The sequence below is a fragment of the Electrona antarctica genome (genome assembly GCF_951216825.1).
Source record: "Electrona antarctica genome assembly, chromosome: 1".
NCBI classification, from domain to species: domain Eukaryota; kingdom Metazoa; phylum Chordata; class Actinopteri; order Myctophiformes; family Myctophidae; genus Electrona; species Electrona antarctica.
In genome coordinates this window covers 15,048,523-15,070,752 of record NC_136806.1, presented here as the reverse complement: position 1 = coordinate 15,070,752, position 22,230 = coordinate 15,048,523, and the positions used below count along the sequence as shown (strand labels likewise).

At 45.0% G+C, this 22,230-nt stretch overlaps 1 protein-coding gene across 6 annotated transcripts; it reads right to left on the bottom strand.

Moving 5' to 3' along the window:
* Window positions 1–540: 540 nt before the first annotated feature.
* Window positions 541–22,064, bottom strand: ccdc142 (coiled-coil domain containing 142). Of its 6 annotated transcripts, none has more exons than XM_079498446.1 (22): window positions 21,763–22,064; window positions 20,809–20,946; window positions 20,259–20,299; window positions 20,105–20,150; window positions 19,099–19,364; window positions 18,447–18,665; window positions 17,641–17,736; window positions 15,585–16,568; window positions 14,781–14,976; window positions 14,232–14,439; window positions 12,792–13,084; window positions 10,593–10,679; window positions 10,191–10,415; window positions 9,294–9,451; window positions 8,187–8,333; window positions 6,718–6,832; window positions 5,732–5,909; window positions 4,791–4,901; window positions 4,310–4,410; window positions 3,590–3,676; window positions 2,793–2,931; window positions 541–906 (listed from the first exon to the last, which is right to left on the bottom strand). In XM_079498446.1, the coding sequence occupies exons 2-22, from the start codon at window positions 20,906–20,908 to the stop codon at window positions 798–800; spliced, it is 3,906 nt and encodes a 1,301-aa protein (XP_079354572.1). In that variant the 5' UTR covers window positions 20,909–20,946; window positions 21,763–22,064; the 3' UTR covers window positions 541–797. The 6 variants fall into 6 exon arrangements, 4 of the variants coding, with proteins under 4 accessions (XP_079354572.1, XP_079354570.1, XP_079354571.1 ...); XM_079498444.1 differs by having other exon boundaries at window positions 6,715–6,832; window positions 21,763–22,063; XM_079498445.1 differs by having other exon boundaries at window positions 6,715–6,832; window positions 18,447–18,662; window positions 21,763–22,062.
* Between the last annotated feature and the right edge of the window lie 166 nt (window positions 22,065–22,230).

Here is a 22,230-nt window from a genome sequence, read left to right as displayed (position 1 = left end):
CCACCCTTCCTCTAGCCACCACCACCACCCACAAGACACTGAACCATGTGGCTCCACCCTTCCTCTAGCCACCACCACCCACAAGGCACTGAACCATGTGGCTCCACCCTTCCTCTAGCCACCACCACCCACAAGGCACTGAACCATGTGGCTCCACCCTTCCTCTAGCCACCACCACCCACAAGGCACTGGACCATGTGGCTCCACCCTTCCTCTAGCCACCACCACCCACACCACTGAACCCTGTGGCTCCACCCTTCCTCTAGCCACCACCACCCACACCACTGAACCATGTGGCTCCACCCTTCCTCTAGCCACCACCACCCACACCACTGAACCATGTGGCTCCACCCTTCCTCTAGCCACCACCACCCACACCACTGAACCATGTGGCTCCACCCTTCCTCTGGGACCCGTCATGTCCCCTTCCTCCTTCCCGCTCCCTCAGGTCCGGCGGTCTCGCCAGCCTCCTGGTGGTCCCTGTGGCACCCATTCTTTTGTTATTTTCTTTTTCAATGCAAGAAAAGAGTATACATTGGATTCGTTTGAAAAACAATTACCGTATCTTTTATTGCTTACTTCTGATAGAACCTTCTTTCATTGTCTACTACATCTTCCTGGCTAAAAAAATAAAAGTAATATATATACATATATATATATATTTGGTATTTAGTTCAGAGTTCCAACATGTCCATTTAAAGGTGCAACTTGTAGTTCCAACATGTCCATTTAAAGGTGCAATTTGTAGTTCCAACATGTCCATTTAAAGGTGCAACTTGTAGTTCCAACATGTCCATTTAAGGTTCAGACTTCGACAGACACTGCAGTCCCGGTAACCTCCAGCGCGGGGCGCTGCTGTGTATTCGGAGGTCTAACCACTCCTGCTGCGCTGCACCCAGGGCTGAGCTGCAAAACACAATATCAGGGAGGAAATGCATAAAACACACAATGTTTAATGCAAATTATAATTAGTACTTCACAGTAGAATATATAAAAAATCCTTTGAAAAATCCTTTTCCAATTTGAAAGGTACAGGGGTAGAGGAATTCAGTATTTAAGTCCGACGTCATTTTGTAGTGCTACGTTATGTCCGGGTCCAAGTGGCACCAGCTCCCGTCCGCATCTCATTGTAAAAAATAGAATGCGTGAATCTTTTTTATCTTTTTCAGAAAGGAAGCCATTGAGGGTTAAAATGGGTCTTAATGCTTCCAACTAGAGTAGAATTATTAATGTTTTGTACAAGTTTCCATGACAAAAATAAATATCATGTGGAGACAATAAAGACTATTATTATCATTAGTATTGAAGGTGGTAACAGTCCATTTGCTCAGTAAAATATTTCGGGGGCATATTTAGAATGTTTGCAGGCTTGAGTATGTTGAATCTAGTTTGCATTAATGAGGATTTAGTTGACACAATGAAATAAAATGGCGATAGTATTCCGTGTGGGGCAGACGGCCTGTCACAGCCATATTTGGGAGAGCAGCGCAGCTTTGTTGTTGCGAGGAAAGCGGTAAAATGTGACTTTCGTGGTTGTTTTCGTCTCAGATTTAGTCCGACGGAGCGTCACAGTATAACTCTATGGGACACAAAAGCGACACAAAAGTAGGACCCGGAAGTATCTCAGGAGGGGGCGCTCACGTCACAGCTAAAATACTGAATAGTGTAGTAGTAGGGCAGGTCTATGTTGTTAAAAACAAAAAAAAAAGGTTTTTAAAAGTGCGGCTAACTCCCAAATGGTGTGGACTGCAGACTTGCAAAGAAAAGAAATCCAAGGCACTCCGTCTTTGATAAAAAAAACATTTGAAGATTTATCTTAAAAACTGCCAGGGGGTGGACACCAGTTTTGGTCCTGGGTTCCACTGTTCCCATTATAAATAAAATAAAGAAAATGTAATTCTATTGTGCATGTCATGTGCATGTCATCACCTGCACACCAGATGAGGAATTTTCTAAATATGGATTAAAAAAAAAGAAAAAAGAAATCTCGTATTCTCGTCGGTGGCAATCAGTGCATGATTAGATTCATCTCGTCATCTCGTCCATGGCACTTTCCTGAAAAGTAACAGTTTGACATAATGAGGTCCAGCCATTCCAACCTGCTTGCACTCGTAAAACGTGCTATAGACAAATCCATGGAGCGGTGCCCTGTTAGGCCAGATGTAGGCAATCAATGCTGAGGTGTCAAGCTGTGCTTAATGGTACCCGTACACCTCAGCTATGGCTGCGCCCAGGGCAACCCTCCGATGTGGATTTGTCTATAAAGTGCACAGTAGAAAATGTATTAGCCTGACATCGAAATTTAAAAAATGTCTTGTCTAAATCCTCCAGTTTTCTGAAGTACCCATGTTTCTATATCAGTGGTGCTCAATATTTCATATCAAGGACCCCAAAACTATATGTATTTGGACTCCGACCTCCATCTGAAAATATGTTGTTCCAGGGACCCGCCCCAGAAGCAAAGATTTGAGTTAAAAACGTTCGCTCTGAAAAAATATATATTCCAAAATTTGCGCCACATTTTCACGATTTTTCAAAAATATCAGACCTACAAGCTCGTAGCTCGCCACTCGGTGGCGCGCTATGAGCTTGTATGATCTGCTATTTTTCAATAGCTAAATTATAACAATGTTTAAAACACCAAAAGGGTTTCCCGCCCAAAATGGGTTAAAGCTGAAGAAAAAGTTAAAAAAAAATTACAACAAAAATGGACCAGTGATGATGGATGGTGACCACCGTTGAACGTTTGAACTAGAACTAAAAATATGAAGTTTTGGATTGCTATTGGATACCTTGGAGCGAGGTAGGGCGCTCCCGGGGGCGTGGCCACAGGGACGGACTGGGTGAGACCCTCCCCCTCCATGCTCTCCAGGTTGGTGATACTGCCCCCTACTGCTGCCTCCATGCTGCTGCTGCTGCTGGTACCAGGGCCTGCACACACACAAACACGCAAACACATTTCTCAAATTTGAAAGCACTATATTTCTAAAACTATGAAACATTTCAAAGATTCCTTTTCAGGCAAACATGTCCACCGTAAGATGAACCTAAATAGGTTTGAATGGGGTTTCTAGGTGTAAGTATGTAGGAATAGTAGCATGGCAAAGTTTGTGCTATTGCCATTGAGAATGCATTGGGCGTAGTTAAATACGGGGGGGGGGGGGGGGGGGGAGACATATTTTTACAGCAGAAACTGCCTGTCATAATTTCTCCCTATTCCAAAGCCCCCCCCCCCCAGGTACATTATATATTTAAACTATTTTCAGCAATGGTACACTTATTTTGAGCTGGTCATTTTGAAAGTATATCTCACGTCATAAATGTGTGGGAACCCCTGGTTTAAAGGATAGACATCTGGTTTAAAGGATAGACATGGAAATGTTCTAATAAGCCAAGTGTGTTGAGAAGATGGAAGGAGTACTTTGAGGGGCTTATGAATGAAGAGAGAGAGAGAGAGAGAGAGAGAGAGAGTGGGTGCTGACTGATGAGGGGGTAGTGAACCATAAAGTGAGGAGGATTGTGAAGGAGTTAAAGAGGGCAGCTATGAAGAGAACCAAGAATGGGAAGGCAGACCCATATTACGACATACCGGTGGATGTGTGGAAATGTTTAGGAGAGACAGCGGTGGAGTTCCTCACGAGGCTGTTAAACATGATCTTGGAAGGCGAGAAGGTGCCTGAACAACAGTGGAGAGATAGTATACTGGTACCGATTCCCAAGAACTGTTATGTACAGAGTACAGACAGAGTTGTAGTAACTACAGAGGCATAAAGATGATGAGCCACAGCATGAAGCTATGGGAAAGAGTAGCGGAAGCTATAGGCTAAGAGGAGAGGTGACAGTTAGCGAGCAGCAGTATGGCTTTATGTCAAGGAAGAGCACCGCAGAAGCACTGTTCGCCCTGAGAGTGTTGACGGAGAAGTATGGAGAAGGCCAGAAGGAGCTACATACTGTACATACAGTGGAGGGCAGTAATACGCCTCGCGGGGTCCGCAGCGCTGGGAATTAAAAAGAGGCAGGAACTACACACACACACTGCGTCTTTGCGGACCTAGAAAAAGCATAATTGTTGGGGCGCCAGGAGAGGAAGTGTGGCAGGACAGCGTGGCAGTTGTGAGGAGTGCAGGTTCAAGGTGGGGGTTGGAGTACAACAAGGATCGGCACTGAGCCCTTTGTCATTTGCATTAGTTATGGCCAGGTTGACGGATGAAGTCAGGTAACAGACACCGTGCGATGTTTGAGGAGAACATTGTGGTATGATAAATATCAACATAATCTATGTGATTTGTGTGTGTGTACATATACTCACAGCAACGTCTCAGAGCGCCCCAGCCTCGGGACGGCGCATACGGTTTGGACTGAGGCTGCTGGAGCAAACACACTACTACTGAGTCCACCTGCTGAAACACCCTGACACACACACACACACACACACACACACACACACACACACACACACACACACACACACACACACACACACACACACACACACACACACACACACACACACACACACACACACACACACACACACACACACACACACACACACACACACACACACACACACACACACACACACACACACACACACACACACACACACACACAATATACTGGTGAGCACATTTTAGGACAGCACTGTAATAGCTGAAAATCACCAAGAAACAGCCAGCAGGGAAAGCTCTAAACCTGAGCCCTAAATGTCTGATTCTAACCCTTACCTGCATCCTTTCCTCTCAACGTCCATTCATCACATTCTGCAATACTTTTTTGGGGACAGATACCTGAGGTTGAGCAGCCGCTGGTGGAGGTCCGAGGACAGCCTGTACTGGTCTGACAGGAGCAGCTCTCTGATGGAGTCAAAGTCCTGCTTCAGCTGGAGAGCTCCCTGGATGCTGAGGAGACATGATGGAACAATTTAAAACATCTGGAGAGCTCTCTGGATGCTGAGGAGACATGATGGAACAATTTAAAACATCTGGAGAGCTCTCTGGATGCTGAGGAGACATGATGGAACAATTTAAAACATCTGGAGAGCTCTCTGGATGCTGAGGAGACATGATGGAACAATTTAAAACATCTGGAGAGCTCCCTGGATGCTGAGGAGACATGATGGAACAATTTAAAACATCTGGAGAGCTCCCTGGATGCTGAGGAGACATGATGGAACAATTTAAAACATCTGGAGAGCTCCCTGGATGCTGAGGAGACATGATGGAACAATTTAAAACATCTGGAGAGCTCCCTGGATGCTGAGGAGAGCTCCAGATGTTATTTCTCTGTGTTCCATGATGTCTCTGTGTTCCCTGGATGCTGAGACACATCATGCTTCCGTGGAAGACATGCTGGCTTTTATGGAATCCAAATGCACGCACGCACACACATACACACTCTTAAATCTGATCTTGTGTGAGTATGTGCTCCATCCAGGCCTCCATGAATGTCCTACCCATAGACATATAAACGTAGACGCCTCTTCCGGCTCTGGGGCATCTGTATCTCAACGGAAGGCAACGATGGCGATGCGTGATTGGATTGCAGAAGCAAAACAGAAGAACGGAAGGTGATGCTCAGTAGGCCATTCAGAGGCGTGACTCCCTCTTTCCCAGCAGCACTTGCCTTCCGAGATTCCGCTTGACTTCCTCCTCCCGTTGGAGACAGGTCTCTCCAACGAACTGCAGCGGCCAATGAGGCATCTATATATTTGTAATATCTATGGTCCTACCTGAACCTGATCTTGTGTGCGAGTATGTGCTCCATCCAGGCCTCCATGAATGCGGTGGTGGTGACGCTCAGGGCCAGGCTGCGGGCGTCGTCCGGGAACGGCGCCACAGCCTCCACCACTTGACCAATCACGCTCTCCGCAGCCGCGGACGCGTAATCACTGGGACTGCCGCCAACGTCTAGGATACAGGGGTGGAAAGTAATTAAGTCATTCATGCGTTTTTAACTTTTTACTTAACCCATTTAGGCCTGACGTCGAAATAAGAAAAACGTTCGCTCTGAAAGAATATATATATCCAAAGATTTGTGCCGCATTTTTACGGTTTTTCAAAAATAGCAGACCTACAAGCTTGTAGATCTGCTATTTTTAAATAGCTAAAGTATAACATAATGCTTAGATAAAACACTAAAAGGGGTTCCCGTACAGAATGGGTTAACTTTGTACATTTTTGAGGGGCCCAGCTTTGTGTGTTTGTGTGAATTGTAGCGATGATTTGATTGGCTGAGCACGGAATTGAAATTATTTGATTGGCTGAGCACGGAATTGAGATGATTTGATTGGCTGAGCAAAGTGCGTATTGAGGATAAAAAGTTAGGGCAGAAAACTGAAGACGGAAAAGTGAGGATGCAAATTGTGATTGCATGGCCAGAATGAGATGATATAATTAATGATGATGTATGATGATAAGAGCGCCCCTCACTTCACATGGGTGTGATTTTTACTCCACTACAATTAATTGAAAACTATTTTGAAACGGATATTTCACTTTCAAGCATGTTTTGGGGTCATTTTAACGTCTACTCTGGCCTTTGTGAGCACCCCAGACAGTTCCATTTTGGAAAAACCAAGCCCTGAAAAATGCCCAAATTAGGCCTTATCAAATTATTCTTGTTAATTTCATCCTACAAAGACAATTGCGATTATCTCAAATAATTGTGATTTTACAGACGGATAATGGACTGTTCGTTTTGAGTTAATAATACCACTGTTGTAGTTGAGCACCCTCCAGTGTCTGCCGGAGGGCATGGTCTGTTCAAAGATCTCCTCAGACATCTTCTTGCAGTCGCTGGAGAAGATCTTCAGAGCCAGGGCGGAGAAAGCCTGGGAGACAGAGACACAGAAATTATTACACAATGGAACTAGAGAAAGCCTGGGGGACAGAGACACAGATATTAGTTATTACACAATGGAACTAGAGAAAGCCTGGGAGACAGAGACACTGAAATGATTACACAATGGAACTAGAGAAAGCCTGGGGACAGAGACACAGAAATGATTACACAATGGAACTAGAGAAAGCCTGGGAGACAGAGACACTGAAATGATTACACAATGGAACTAGAGAAAGCCTGGGGACAGAGACACAGAAATGATTACACAATGGAACTAGAGAAAGCCTGGGAGACAGAGACACAGAAATTATTACACAATGGAACTAGAGAAAGCCTGGGAGACAGAGACACAGAAATGATTACACAATGGAACTAGAGAAAGCCTGGGAGACAGAGACACAGATATTAGTTATTACACAGTGGAACTAGAGAAAGCCTGGGAGACAGAGACACAGATATTAGTTATTACACAATGGAACTAGAGAAAGCCTGGGAGACAGAGACACAGAAATGATTACACAATGGAACTAGAGAAAGCCTGGGGGACAGAGACACAGATATTAGTTATTACACAATGCAACTAGAGAAAGCCTGGGGGACAGAGACACAGATAACTGGGGTTGGGAACTGGAGGGATCGGAATCAACATCGACAAACGGGAATCGGTCCCGCCCCACGATTTTGAGCGTAAAATGAAACCAAACGTACCTGTACGGGTTTTCATTTTACACTCTCAAGGGTTAAATTATTGTTAAACATCGGCATTACTTAATTTACAAGAAGTCTACAAGTTAAACTTATTTAAAGAATGTAGAAGAATTGTTGTTTTGATCAACGTTCGCCTGTTATCTCTACTACTGGTACCACATCAATGCAGCATGGAATTGTGGACAAAATCGTATCCAACGACAACAAGATATTCATTAGGTTTGGGTCCTAGAGGCTACGTGTCTCATCAAATGGTGGTCCGTGGCTCAAATGCCCAATAAATGATGGACCTGAGGACGATTCTACAAATGCCTTCTTAATCTTGACAGTTTTCTGAAAAACCCATGTTTCTATGCCAGCCGTTTTCATGTCAAGGACCCCCAAAAATATATGTATTATAATTTGGCCGCCGACCCCCATCTGAAAATATGTTGTTCCAGGGACCCCCCAGAAGCAAAGATTTGAGTTCGGAAAGAATATATATTCCAAATTTGCGCCACATTTTCAAGATTTTTCAGAAATAGCATATCTACAAGCTCGTAGCCACGCTATGAGCTTGTAGATCTGCTATTTTTCAATAGCTAAAGTATTAAAACACCAAAAGGGGTTCCCGTCCAGAATGGGTTAATGCTCACCTGCAACTCAGACACTGCCCTGCCGAGCGCTTCAATCTGCTGCCTCAACAACACCTGATGATGATGATGGTGATGAAAGGAATCGTCTCCGCTCGACGCCAGGGCTTCCGTCTGCTGCAGGAACTTCTCTAGACACGCCGTGAGCGCCTGTCCAACACACACACACACACACACACACACACACGTTATGACACGCACACACACACACACACACGATATGACACGCACACACTGCAGATTAATGCATGGCCAAAACGAAACCATAATTAATTATTATTACACGTTACAATGAAGGAATTACTATTTTCGCTGAATGTTTGCCCCAGAATAGGGAAACTGGGGTTCATGTGGTTAAACCAAAACCCCCAGACAATGGCGATCTGTATCATATTGTAAAGATGGAGTGCTGTGATTTTTGTACTTTTGCTGTTTTGTATGCGTCTATGGAGTTGACATTACTCTAATAGACCCCAAGGTGTGGTTATAATATTCAAATATGTCTTCCCTGTGTATTTTTGGTTTCTTCCTGAAAGCCTTTGAGTCAAATGGCACAATTGAAATACCACCACTTTAGTAGCCTCGGAAACCCAGACGTTTTTATTTCCAGGGAGAAAATAAAGTCTGGGTCCGAGTCCACTTCAATTCGACATAGAGTAGCGCAAACGTCGATCACTCTCTGCTGATTTCTGATCGTCTGCACCTTTGTTAAATTGACGCACACACGCACACCCATACACACACACACTCCTCTCTCTCTCTGTCGCTCTAATTAATTAGTCTCATGTCCAGCAGCTGCGCACAGTTTCTGCCGGCGGATCCTGCCGGGAGCTGCCTATGCCATAGAAAGCATAGGTGAGCTCCAGGCTACCACTTTAGTGACATCATAACATCATCCTCTCCCCTAACCCCTCCCCCTTTATCATACAACAACAGCTGTGGGCGAGGCTTAAGTTCAGGTGGGTGGTGCCAAGGTGAAAAGCAGGTATACTTAATGAACTGGTGGGTGTGGCCACAAAAAATAATCTTCCTCCTAGTATAATCATATTACCTGATGATCATGTTTTAGGGGGGGGGGGGGGGTTATGTATGTACATTTAACTCCCTGACCTTGAGGTCTCCGTGTGAGATGAGGAGGAACTTGTTGACGCTCCAAGCAGAGAGGAACTGGTAGGACTTGGACATCACCCACACACTGGACGACTGCACTGAGGCTAGCGCTCTGCTAACTGTAGCGCTGTGGACAATGGACCTGGAGGGACAGACACCTGACAGACAGACAGACAGACAGACAGACAGACAGACAGACAGACAGACAGACAGACAGAGTGAGAGACAGAAGCCACTTTCGAACATTTGAACATTGGCAAAATGTCCAGGGAATCAGATAGGGACATTGTCCTTTCACACAAGTAGCATGCATGATGCAACTAGCCTGGGATCAATACCATTTTCGGGTATCTGGTCCAATCGGGAGCGGAAATAACTTTATGTCATGTTGTAGTCACTGGTTTGTAGTCATCAGGCGACCGGAACCAATGGTCGGAAGGAACCAAACCAAGGGTGACGGAATCACCCTAAATACCTCCCCGTGAACAAGGGCATCAACTTTTTAGGGCCTACCCAATGGAACCCTTGACGCAGCGTAGTTTAGCTTATAGGAATACTTGGTTTGGTATCTTTTATTTCAACTGGGCTACCTGTCTCCGTGCTCTGTGAGGAGGTGAGACAGCTACCTGTCTCCATGCTCTGTGAGGAGGAGGCGAGACAGCTACCTGTCTCCATGCTCTGTGAGGAGGAGGCGAGACAGCTACCTGTCTCCGTGCTGTGAGGAGGAGGCGAGACAGCTACCTGTCTCCATGCTCTGTGAGGAGGAGGTGAGACAGCTACCTGTCTCCGTGCTCTGTGAGGAGGCGGCGAGACAGCTACCTGTCTCCATGCTCTGTGAGGAGGAGGTGAGACAGCTACCTGTCTCAGTGCTCTGTGAGGAGGAGGTGAGACAGCTACCTGTCTCCGTGCTCTGTGAGGAGGAGGTGAGACAGCTCAGTAGCGGAGGGAAGAGACACAGGAAGTGCCCCATTGTCGTCGTCATCACCGTGCTGCCGTCTCGCCCAGATGATGTCACTGCAGCGCTGCCGTCTCGCCCTGATGATGTCACTACAGCACTGCCGTCTCGAGGCGACCGCGGGAGACACTTGTCTTTCAGACCCGAACCCAAAGCTCTGCAACACCCTGGACGTAGAGAGAGAGAGAGAGAGAGAGAGAGAGAGAGAGAGAGAGAGAGAGAAAATGACAATGAAAAATAATTCAAGAGAGAAATATAATTTTACAAAACATTCCTGATTCGTTTTTAAGTTAAGTTTGAGGAAGCTTTGTGTGTGTGTGTGTGTGTGTGTGTGTGTTACTAACCATGGTCCCAGTGTGTGTGTGCTGTGTCGACCAACAGGTGTAGAAACAGGTCGTCCAGCATAGCCCTGCATTCCTTTGGAAACACTTCTACAACACAGACACCAGGAGGCGCCAAATGTCACAATACAGCAAGACTTGCAGAGAAAACTGATAAAAACATGATCCAACTAAAAACTAAATATGGCCTGATCAGGGTTATTATAGTTGACTAAAACTAAATGTAGTGTGTGTGTGTGTGTGTGTGTGTGTGTGTGTGTGTGTGTGTGTGTGTGTGTGTGTGTGTCAACATCCATTGTTATTCAAAAAAAGTAGTGAAAATACCCAATCTACAAGCTCACAATGCAGTCGCAATGCAATACATTGTGAGCTTGTAGATCGGACATTTTCACATTTTGTTCTGTGGTATTTGACCCTCTTCCCTGACTATCCCCTAAAACTAAAACTATAACAAGAACTAAACGAGAACTTAAGCCCAAACCGCACCAATGCAACTAGTCGCAACTCCTTGGAACAAAACCGTTTGAAGGCCAACCTCACCAATGCAACTCCTTGCAACTGCCATTGGGGATAATGGTTGCATGGCGAATCATTGGGGATAATGGTTGCATGGCGAATCATTGGGGATAATGGTTGCATGGCGAATCATTGGGGATAATGGTTGCATGGCGAATCATTGGGGATAATGGTTGCATGGCGAATCATTGGGGATAATGGTTGCATGGCGAATCATTGGGGATAATGGTTGCATGGCGAATCATTGGGGATAATGGTTGCATGGCGAATCATTGGGGATAATGGTTGCATGGCGAATCATTGGGGATAATGGTTGCATGGCGAATCATTGGGGATAATGGTTGCATGGCGAATCATTGGGGATAATGGTTGCATGGCGAATCATTGGCACGGTTTGGGCTTTCAAAGGACCCCTGGCTAATTAGACAGAGATGCCTTTAACCCATTCAGGCCTGACGTCGAAATAAAAAATGTTCGCTCTGAAAGAATATATATTCAAAGATTTGTGCCGCATTTTTACGATTTTCCAAAAATAGCAGACCTACAAGTTCATAGCGCGCCACTCGGTGGCGCGCTATGAGCTTGTAGATCTGCTATTTTTCAATAGCTAAAGTATAACATAATGCTTAGTTAAAACACCAAAAGGGGTTCCCGTCCAGAATGGGTTTAAAGCTATAATATGACACACATGCGTCCTCAGGTCTAAATGGGTTAAACATTATACTTGCCCTTTACAACTAAAATTAAAAAAATAAAAAACACCTTAAATATTTTATTTCTTTCATAAATAGAGAATTTTTCACTCAATAAGGACTGCTCCCATCGCAAGTTGATGATGTCATAATGCCCATATGTGGAATGTATGGAATGCATATGCAAATAAAAAACAACTCAATACTTCCTACCACATATGGGCATATGACATCAACTTGCAACGGCAGTAGTTCCTATTGAGTGAAAGATTCTCCATTTAAGAAAGAATTACAAATATTTAAGGCGTTTTTCATTAAATTTTTTAGTTGTGGAGGGCAAGTATAATGTTTTAAGGAATATTTGTCTTATTAGCCAAGGATCCTTTTAAAAGGATAGACATATGACATAGACATAATGACATCATCAACTTGTGACAGGAGCAGTTCCTATTGAGTGAAAGATTCTCTATTTATTTGGGTTATAAGTGTTTTTAATTTTAGTTAGAGGGCAAGTATAATGTTTTAAGGCATATTTGTCATATTAGCCAGGGTTCCTTTTAACAAAATAAAATGGTAAATGGTAAATGGTGCATTTATATAGCGCCTTTATCCAAGGCGCTTTACATAGATTGTGCATTACATTCACCCATTCATACACCGATTGCGGCGGAAGCCATGCAAGGTACCAACCAGCACATCGGGAGCAATTTGGGGTTCAGTGTCTTGCCCAAGGACATTTCGACATGTAGACAGGAGGAGCCGGGATTCGAATTTCGAACCGCCGACCCATGGATCATTGGACGACCTGCTCTACCTCCTGAGCCACAGTTTCAGTTTCAGTTTCAAATAAAAATTGAAACTGTAGTTTAGTTTAATTTTGTAGGTTTGAAAACGTGCTTTAAAAAACGAATCAAAACCAAACTGTAATTGAAAACAAATAGCCAAATAAAAGGGAAAAAAAACCTAAAGATGAATTCACAACTATGAGAATAACCTTGCTTTGAGGCCTGACAGAGTTCGCGCAGCAGTCGGAACCTTGTGCGGTCACTCCACAGGTTGACGCTGCCTACGACGGCGCCCGCTGGCGGGTGGTGGAAGTGCAGCCGCAGGGCGCGGCCGCAGTGGCCCCACAGCATGGCCCGGTACTGTCGGAAGAGGCGGCCGCACGCGTCCGAGCGGCCCAGGTCACGCCACTGCACCGAGCGGGGCCGAGAGAACGAGTCCTCCCGTCGCTCCTCCTCCTCCCGAGGAGAACCCTCGGGCTCTCCTTCGCTCACACCTGAACGGCTGCAGGAGAGGAAGACGAGCGTGTTTACACGGATTTAAGGAGAATTCCAGATTAGCCGTTTTCTTACCTTAGCCGAAATCCAGTTTTCTGAAAATCCTATGTTTCTATGTCAGTCGTGCTCAACATTTATCTTGTCAAGGACCCCCAGAATTATCTGTATTTGGCCGCGGACCCCCCCCCCCCCCCCCCATCTGAAAATAAGTTTATCCAGGGACCTCCCAGAAGCAAATATTTGAGTTAAAAACGTTCGCTCTGAATGAATATATATATATATATTCACATTTCCACGATTTTTCAAAAATAGCAGATCTACAAGCATGTAGCGCTGCACTCGGTGCTTGTAGATCTGCTATTTTACAATAGCTAAAGTATAACATAATGCTTAAAACACCAAAAGGGGTTCCCGTCCTGAATGGGTTAATCTGTTATTTTATATTATATTATATCCAAGTTATGATGTTCTAGTAATCTTAAATCACAGACTTTAACCTTTGCCTCTGTGAAATATCCCAGGCTATTAGTGTTTTTATGGAAGACGCTTCTGAACCTATTGCTAGTTTGACAACTTCAAATACTTAATAATGTTAAAATAATAGTCTAATAGCCTATCTTCTACAAGCACGACATATTAAAAGTTCGTGGATTGGTCATTTTCTCTGTGCTTCCAGAGAAGACATGCATGGCTTCTATGGAATGCAAGTGACTGAAATCTGCCGTGGCGACTGAGAAATGTGTGTTTCTTCACTATTTTCTGGTTCCTTTTGCCAATAGAGCATCGCGGTCCCGCCCCCTTTCATGACGAAGCCAGGCCCAGGAAATAATTCCTAATGCATTTTTCCCAGAGACATTTCAAAAAGTATTTATTTAAAGACCTTTTAAGCCAACTCCAGTTGTGACAAATCATGACAACAAACACAATTTTTTGGGGCGAACAAATTATTAGAAGGAAGAAAAGAACGTCAGGTTACAACACACATGGAAAAGGTTGAGCACCACTGACATAGAAACAGAAAACTGTGCCATTTTTTTTTTTTAGAATTGGCCTCAGGTTTAAATGGGTTTAAAACCAGTCCTATTAGTGGGCCCCGGCCTACAGGTTGACTCATCGGAATACCTGGGGCTGGGATGAGGGTCGGATCAGAATACCTGGGGCTGGGAGGATGAGGGTCGCTCCATGGCTCCCGTTCCGTCCGTTGATGCTGGCTCTGCTCCAGGCTTTGGCTGTGGTTCAGGGATGGATGTGGTTCTGGGGTCACTCTGTTCACTGTTCTTTTTGGTACAACTCCATTATCCGGTCCGGGTTTTGGTGACATCATCACCGGGTCACCACCACCGCTCCTGCTTCTGTCTAGGGCTGTCAATCACCCATCAACGGTTAATTAACAATTTAATTGTGTTTTGGGTAGAATGTCCCATTTCACAAGTTCAAAAAGTGTAAAAACATCTTTGGAAAATAGACGATCTTCAAGCTCACAATGCGCATTGTGAGCTTGTAGATTTGCCATTTTCAAATGTCCGAAATATATATAGGGATGAAGTGGTTAGTGTGTTAAGTAACTAGTAAGTTTTTTCATATCAAGTTTTCATGAAATTGTAAAAGTATTGACAATTGTAAATACTGAAGTAAGTAAAAAAATACTTCTGAAAAATCATTACTGTGTGTAATAATATTATTGTTTACACAGGCTTACTTACTTGTATCTGTCGTGATTATACTGGGTGGTGGTAGCGGTGGATGGATTGGGCTGGTCTCCGAGCGTGCTCTGGGCGTGTGCGGTGGTGCCAGCGAAGCCGGGCTGGTCGCCGAGCGTGCTCTGGGCGTGTGCGCTGGCGCCAGCAGGTCTCCGGACGACACCAGGGCTTGAAGCAGCAGGTCCACGGAGGCCCGGTCCTGTTTGGTAGGGTTGTCACAATAATTACATGATCATCTTCTAATCGTGATTATTTGAGGTAATCGCAATTATTTTTACATAATTGTCATAATCGTGTCCATATTGAAAAATGTTCATACGTTTTAAAAAAAGGCAGAAATAGCAGATCTACAAAGCTTACAACGCATCGTGTGCTTGTAGATCAGCTATTTCTGCTATTTGTTTAAGTAAAAAAATCATTGAAAAAAAGTAATTTCTTGGTATATTTCAGTTATTTATCATATCTGCCCTGTGCACTTTTATTCATTTATTACGAAGCCTAAAAGGCAAACGGAATTTCTATTCATAATGTTCCTTTCCTGCCTTGATCTCCTTAACCCCCCCCCCCCCCCCCTCTTCTTCGCTCTCTTCTTCCCTTTGTTGTATTTCTTGAAAAAACTACACAATGGGAACTATGCACAAAAAAAAATTCACCCAAAAACTGTGATGTGACAATAAAGTTGATTCTGATTCCGATTCCAATGTCCTTATTCCAAAAACACAATTCAAATCGTTCATCCCAATTATTTGTGTGACAATTATTAATAATCGTCAAAGTAAAATGTGTGTAAATCGTGACAAGCCCTACCTGTTGGCAGAACTCCGAGAGGGGGCAGGCTGAGGGAGCGGCCCGCTTAGACCCTTGTGCATTAGTTAGGAGCGGATTACACTCTGATGAGGACACGCGGGTTTGGCTCGGAACCGGCCCCTTCCGACAGCCTCGGACTGAAGTGGAGTCTTCCTTGGCAGTCGTCGGGGCCGTAACCGCTAGCCCGCCGCGGGCCAGACAGGGTTGTTGGCACTGGCCGGGGGAGGGGGAGTTTAGCAGCGGGCTTTCTGCTGCAGCAGCACTGGGCCTGGCGGGATCGACGTCGTCGCGGTCAGGGAGGTGGACGGAGGGGTAGGGGGCGTGGAGGGTCGACGGAGACGGGGCCGAGGAGGAGGAGGAACCGGGAGAGGAAGGATGATGGTGTATCGTGTAGCTACGCTCCAGCTGCTCCCAAGTCCACTCGGGCGTGCGGCGGGCCCCATCGCAGAGCTGGGGGTCCTGGTGGCGAGCCTCACGGCCGAGGTGGTGGTGGTGGGCCTCGTCGAGGTGGTGGGCCTCGTCGTGGCAGCTCCGCTCTGAGGCCCAGCGGTGCAGCTGCCGGGCCGCCATGTTGCCACGATGCGCGGCCACCACCCTGAGCAGGTCCTTCACGGGGAAGGCAGCGGGGTGACAGCCCCCTCCAGCGGCGCTACCGCTAGCGGACCTGAAACGCAGCAGCCCGCCGCCGCAATCCGCCCGCTGCAGTACTGCGGTCCTCCACTGGGTGGCGGCACCACCGCTCTGAGCTCGGTGCTCCTCCGCGAGCTGGTTGTAGAGCTCCGTTCCGGCCAGGATCTCCTCCAGAACCTCCCTCGGCACAGAGTCCAGACCGGGTTTTTGGGCTAGGGCCGAGAGCACTGCGAACACGTAGCGCTCCGTCAGAACCAGCGCCTGGAGAGCCAGCAAGGCCAGCGTGTCTCTCATCTGGGCCAGCAGGGGGCTCCACTGGGCCACGACGGGCCTCAGGTAGGCGTCGGAACGAGCCTTGGATGGAAGACAGGAAAAAGATTTATATATATATATATATATTTTTTTATATATTTTTTTTATATATTTTTTTATTCACCATATATTGTCCAATCATACGAGGGCATTCACATACAAGGCTGCCTCGCAGTGGCCAGACACAAATATGCTGGAGACAAAAATAAAATGCCCGTGGTAGTATGGCCAAGCCAGGCTAATATAAGGCTAGCACTTTCAATATCACATGACACTGATCATCCCCTGTATCACTTTTTCAACCTCATGCCATCTGGACAAAGACACAGAACCTTGCTGTGGAAAAGAGGTTTTAGTAGGAGTTTTGTCTCCTCAGCCATAGCGGCATTAACCCATTCAAGACCAGAACCTCTTTTGGGGTTCTTGTTGCTATCTACAATACATAGCAACATTCAGCTTCAATCCTAAATAGTTAAAATAATTATAATACTGAATACCAAAAAAGTACTTAATGTCTATCAATCAAACACTCCATATGTTTACTTTTGTATTAGAGATTATGTAATGGATTTTGTAATTATGCTGTAAATATTATTAGAATGTATAATCTTTTGTACTTGATTGGGTGTTTTTTGCACATGTGGTGAAAATTAGCACATGTGCTAACACACTGTAAATGATGCATCTACTAATTGTACAACTGTGCAATGAGCAATGTGATTGTTATGTCCATATCAAATAAATAAACATAAACATAAACATAAACATAAAGCCTTGAATTTGTGGAGATTTGTTTTAATTTTTGTCGCAATCCTAAGCCAATAATTTGATGATGGATCATCGATGAATGTTTTGGATGGATATGAAATCTCATCATTCAATATATTTTAGCTATGCCAGTTTTAAGCCGTGCTGTCAGAAAGAAAACAGCAAAAATACCCGATCTACAAGCTTAAACTAATCGGCTATTTTTGCTATTTTTCAGAGATTTCTTATTCTAGCCCCTGATAAATACCCCAATATAAGAATGAAATCTAAAACATGAAATCTAATGAAAGCTAAACTAAAAGAAAACAAAGCCTTAAAAAAAAGGAAAATTACAAACTCTACTGACCTTGGCCGACAGACATGACCAGTGGTTGAGATGGAGCTTCAGTTCCTGGGCCAGTGAAACCAGAGCAGCACTGGAACAAAGACAGTCCCCTGGGTTCTGAGGAGAGGAAAAGCTACTCTCAACACGTACATCTGTCACATTACAAATCAGTGTTACCGGCCAGGGCCGGCCTAGCGTTTCCGGGCACTTGGGCTGGTGATCCAGCCTGACAGACGTGTGTCGCGGGTTCGAGTCCCGATCCCGACGACCTTTGCTGCATGTCACCCCTATCAAAAAGAAATCAGTGTTTCCCCTATATGCATTATTGTGTGGTGTTGGGTCACCACACAATCATGACCAGCCAGCCACGACAGTATGATGTTTAGTAGGCGGCCGCGAATAGGCCACAAATAGGCAAATAACCGCAAAAGACAGCAAAAAACCTGGGGGCACGGTGGCACAGTTGGTAGAGCTGTCGCCTTACAGCTAGAAGGTCCTGGGTTCGATTCCCGCTAGGGACGTAGCGCCTGACCCCTGTCAGGTGAAAAGAAGAAGCTTGGACTCCTCATGCATAGAAGGAAGCATGAGGTCAGTCCGCTGCCCCCCCAGGTTGGCGGAGGGTGTGTAGAGCCCAGGATCACATTAGATAATTGATTTGACACAGGGGTGAAAAATGGTTTACAAAAATCGTGGGATAAAAAAAAAAGAAGAAATAGCAGTCTGGTAACTGCCTTTCTGACGGAACTACCATCCGATTAATAGAAATACATTGTGATAAATATCATTCTGACAGACGTGCCGTGTGTCAGCGTAGTGTTATTGGTTACCTCGTTGTTTGCTGGTCTCTCCAGCAGGCTGTGCAGTGTGGATATGTACAGCCTAGCGGAGCGGACCCTCCTGCCGTACTCGTGTACGAACAGCAGCCGAGCGCGCTGTTCCAGCAGCCTCGTCACGGTTCTGTAGCACCCCCGCATGGTGGGCGAGGAGGAGTGCATCACGACGACGCCACCCCCCTCAGGCTGGGACAGGCCTCTGACACACACCTGCTGGGAATGATTAGAGTTAACTAAAACTAACTAAATACCAAAAACTCAAAACATTGATTTTTGATAAAGAGTTTGTTCTGTAACATAAGGTATCCCTGTCTCTCCAGCTCTCTGGAGAAATGCAAGTTGGGATACCAGTTTCATCCAATCAGGACTAAGAATTGAGACAGGACACACAAGTGAAATGGGAAGTAATTAAACAGATGGAATGGAATGGAGCATTATAACATTAAAGCTAAAAAAGGATGTTCGTGGATAGCACGGAGAGGTGGAGAGACGGGGAGACCCCTGTTACTGAGCAAACACTCTGAACTAACCCTGATTCCTATCAGAATATAGAGCTTTTGACCATTTTTTTTTTATTTAAGCAAAACAAAATGCATCATGGTTACGCGGGCACAGTTCTCCTGAGGACATCCCCCAGCCTCCTCACCTGAGGAGAGCTCCCACGTGTGCTGCTGACCAGCTGCCAGTGAGGCGCCACTCCCAGCATGCCTTGCTGCAGGCGCAGGAGGCGCGCCGAGGACCGGGAGACGAGGTTGTGAGCGGCGACGAAGCTCCCCTTCTCCTCGTTCTCCTCATCCTCATGGCCGTGGATGCGCGTGCGGAGCAGCCACTTCAGACCAGGGTTGAAGGTGGTCCTGAGGAGCGCCTCCGCTCGCTGCAGGGAGCGAGACAGGGAGCTCTGAGGCCACGACCCTGGAGAGTGTGGGGGTGGGAACGATTTAGAAAGGTACAATTGACTCTATTGCTCTATTGAATAGAGCACGCACATCCACTCACTTAAAGCCAGGTCCGCACACTGGAATAACCTCTAAAGCTTAAAAATATTTATTACGGTTCCTTACACCATAGTGGACATGACGTTTCGAGCCTCACGATTTACCCATTATAAGACCTGAGACCAGATTCTAAAAACGTCTTCTAAATCCTGAGTTTTCTGAAAAACGTATGTTTCTATATCAGTGGTTCTTAAAGTATTTAGGCAAAAATGTGTTTTGTGTCAAAGGAATATCATACATAGTGAAAATAGCAGATGTAGAAGTTAAGAACATTGCTTCTAAATGTATGTTACTAGTAGGATATTCAAAAGCATACGCACGTTAAATAACATATTTGTATTTATGCAATTCATGATTGAGGTTTTCTTGTCTTTTGAATTGTCCTTCATGGCTATAATTAATTAGTGATTTACTGGGGGCAATGGGATTTGTTTCCAGACCGCAATCTTCTGACTATATTACACTTCATAATTTGTAGTTTATAATAGTGAAAATAGATCAGCCATTATAACCTTTTTTCTTCTTCTTCTTCTTTCTTTGAACAGATGACATGGCCATAAATAGGGATTTATCATCAATTGAATATTTGTATTAACTTCCAGTCCAATGGTTCGATTAACTGTTTAATTAACCTAATTGTACAGAGAAGCAACCTACCATTTGATCCAAGCTCTTCCGCCTCTGTGCAGAAACCCGGTCTCTTCTGCAACAGAAGAAAAAGAACAAAGACAAATTAAACAACCCGAACACGCATCTGCACATATCAGCACTGCAGTTCCGTGTCACAGGTTTCAAATACTACAGCACAAACCTGATGGTCTTCTAACGGCAACACCTCTGGATGCTGACAGTCTGGAAGAGAGACACCGGGACAAACACAGAGAGAGAGAGAGTGTGAAAAAACTGTGGCTGTACGTATGTGACACAAATGACATATTTCTGGCACTGAGTCTTTGGTATGACCTGGCCGGTGATCGAACCCCGACCTCTTAAGGCTCATACATAGTCTGGATTTACGGTGGTTAAGTGACCACCGAACTACAACATGACGTCACGAGCCGCGGTGAAGAGCAAACCACCGCCACCGCTCCAGCCCTTCTCTCTGTTTTTACTCACCACCGCTCAACGTTATTTCAGCTCCGGTGGTCACCTCACCACCGAAAATCCAGACTATGAATAGGCCTTTAGTCTCAGGGCGGTCAGCACACCTAGGGCCCCTTTTCCACAATTGAACCAGTTCAGAGTGTTTCTTCCATATACAACCTATACAAATGTAGTTACAGCACACATGTTGGCTGAGACATTTGAACACCTCTGAATGAAGAGCGTGCGTGTGTTTGTTTGTTGCGTGTCAAGGTCACCTGTGCCCAGGTCAGCGCCCCTGCTGTGTCCTTCCAGTACCATGGCGGCAGAGAAAGGCTCCCTGTGTGTCTCCAGGTTGCTACGGTAACACTGGGCCATCCCAGAATAAGCAGGACAGCATGGCTGACATCACAGGACTGTGGGCATGAACATTATATGCCACGGTTATTGTGCCAAAAAACATAATTGCCATTAACAATATTGTCGCGATAATCTAAATAATATGCTTAAAACTTAAATGCCACTTTTAGTTAACCACTTGAACACTCCGGCATCCCAATTCTGGGGGGGAACGTTTGTTAGTCGATCAGCTATTTTTGGGTGAAATTAGAGCTGATTTAATTGGATTTTTTTAGGCATTGAAGAATTGGAATATGTAAATACAAATTAAATTTCCGCTTGCATTTTGGGTTTTGATAGCCTTGGCTTGGATCAAGAGTAGATGTATTTTTATCGACTTTATCTGACTTTCACTTTCTATGCAAATGTCATGATCGTATTCGTCTACTATGGTAGTCTGTCTTGACCCAAGGCTAAGACGTTGTAGGCAGATTGTAAACTAAGACTAAAACACTAAGATTTTAATATTTAGTCGACTAAGACTAAAACACTTTGGTTTCATTTGAAATAATTGTTAAACATCTGCATTACTTAATTTACAAGAAGTCTACACAATTAGAAAATGTAGAGGAATTGTTATTTTGATCAACGTGTGCCTGTTATCTCTCCTAATGGTAAATAAATACAGCATGGAATTGTGGACAACGTCTTATCCAACAATAACAAAATATTCTTTAAGTTTGGGTCCGAGACTAAATGTCATCAAAAGGTGGACCGTGGCTCAAATGCCGAATAAATAATGGACCTTAATTGATATGAGAAAGGTTGACAACCAGTGATATACACATAGATACTGCGACGTGATTTTGATCTCAAATCAGAAGGAGGCTTACCTTATCATGATGTGCTGTTAAGCCAACAGGCTCATCATATTAATACTGCTAGCATGGAGCATTTTAGCCAACTAAACAACACATGTTTATGCAGTGGTTTATTTTATGTAGCTGTCCAAACTAAAGTAACGTCATATATGCTGATCCACCACCACTAGTCGATGGTGGCATGTTATTACGAGCTGCTTTAAACAGTGTGGTAGTGTGTGAGTGTGGTTAATCCACTCCACTGGTGGTTTAAAATAGCATCGGAGGCTAACTAGCTAACAATAACAGTCCACACGGAGCCGGCCAATCAGCGAACGCGTCCCTTCGTCGTCATGGGAGCAGAGGGCGGGGCGACACGGCAGCCAACGTGCGACGTGCATGGGGTAATTTTCAGAGTAATGTAGTAAGAGTGGTGACACGCTTTGATCTCGCCGCAAAACGGGTGCCTATGGGAGATAGTTCCAAACATTGCTCCTATGG

Excerpts from the sequence above, each read along its gene's own strand:
- ccdc142 (XM_079498444.1), bottom strand. The coding sequence starts at position 20,908 with ATGGCCCAGTGTTACCGTAGCAACCTGGAGACACACAGGGAGCCTTTC. Across the intron at positions 13,085-14,231 it reads CCTCATCCTCCCAGCCCCAG|CCGTTCAGGTGTGAGCGAAG; the intron begins GTATTCTGATCC and ends CCTCTCCTGCAG. Across the intron at positions 2,932-3,589 it reads ACATTTCCACACATCCACCG|GCCCTGGTACCAGCAGCAGC; the intron begins GTATGTCGTAAT and ends GTGTGTGTGCAG.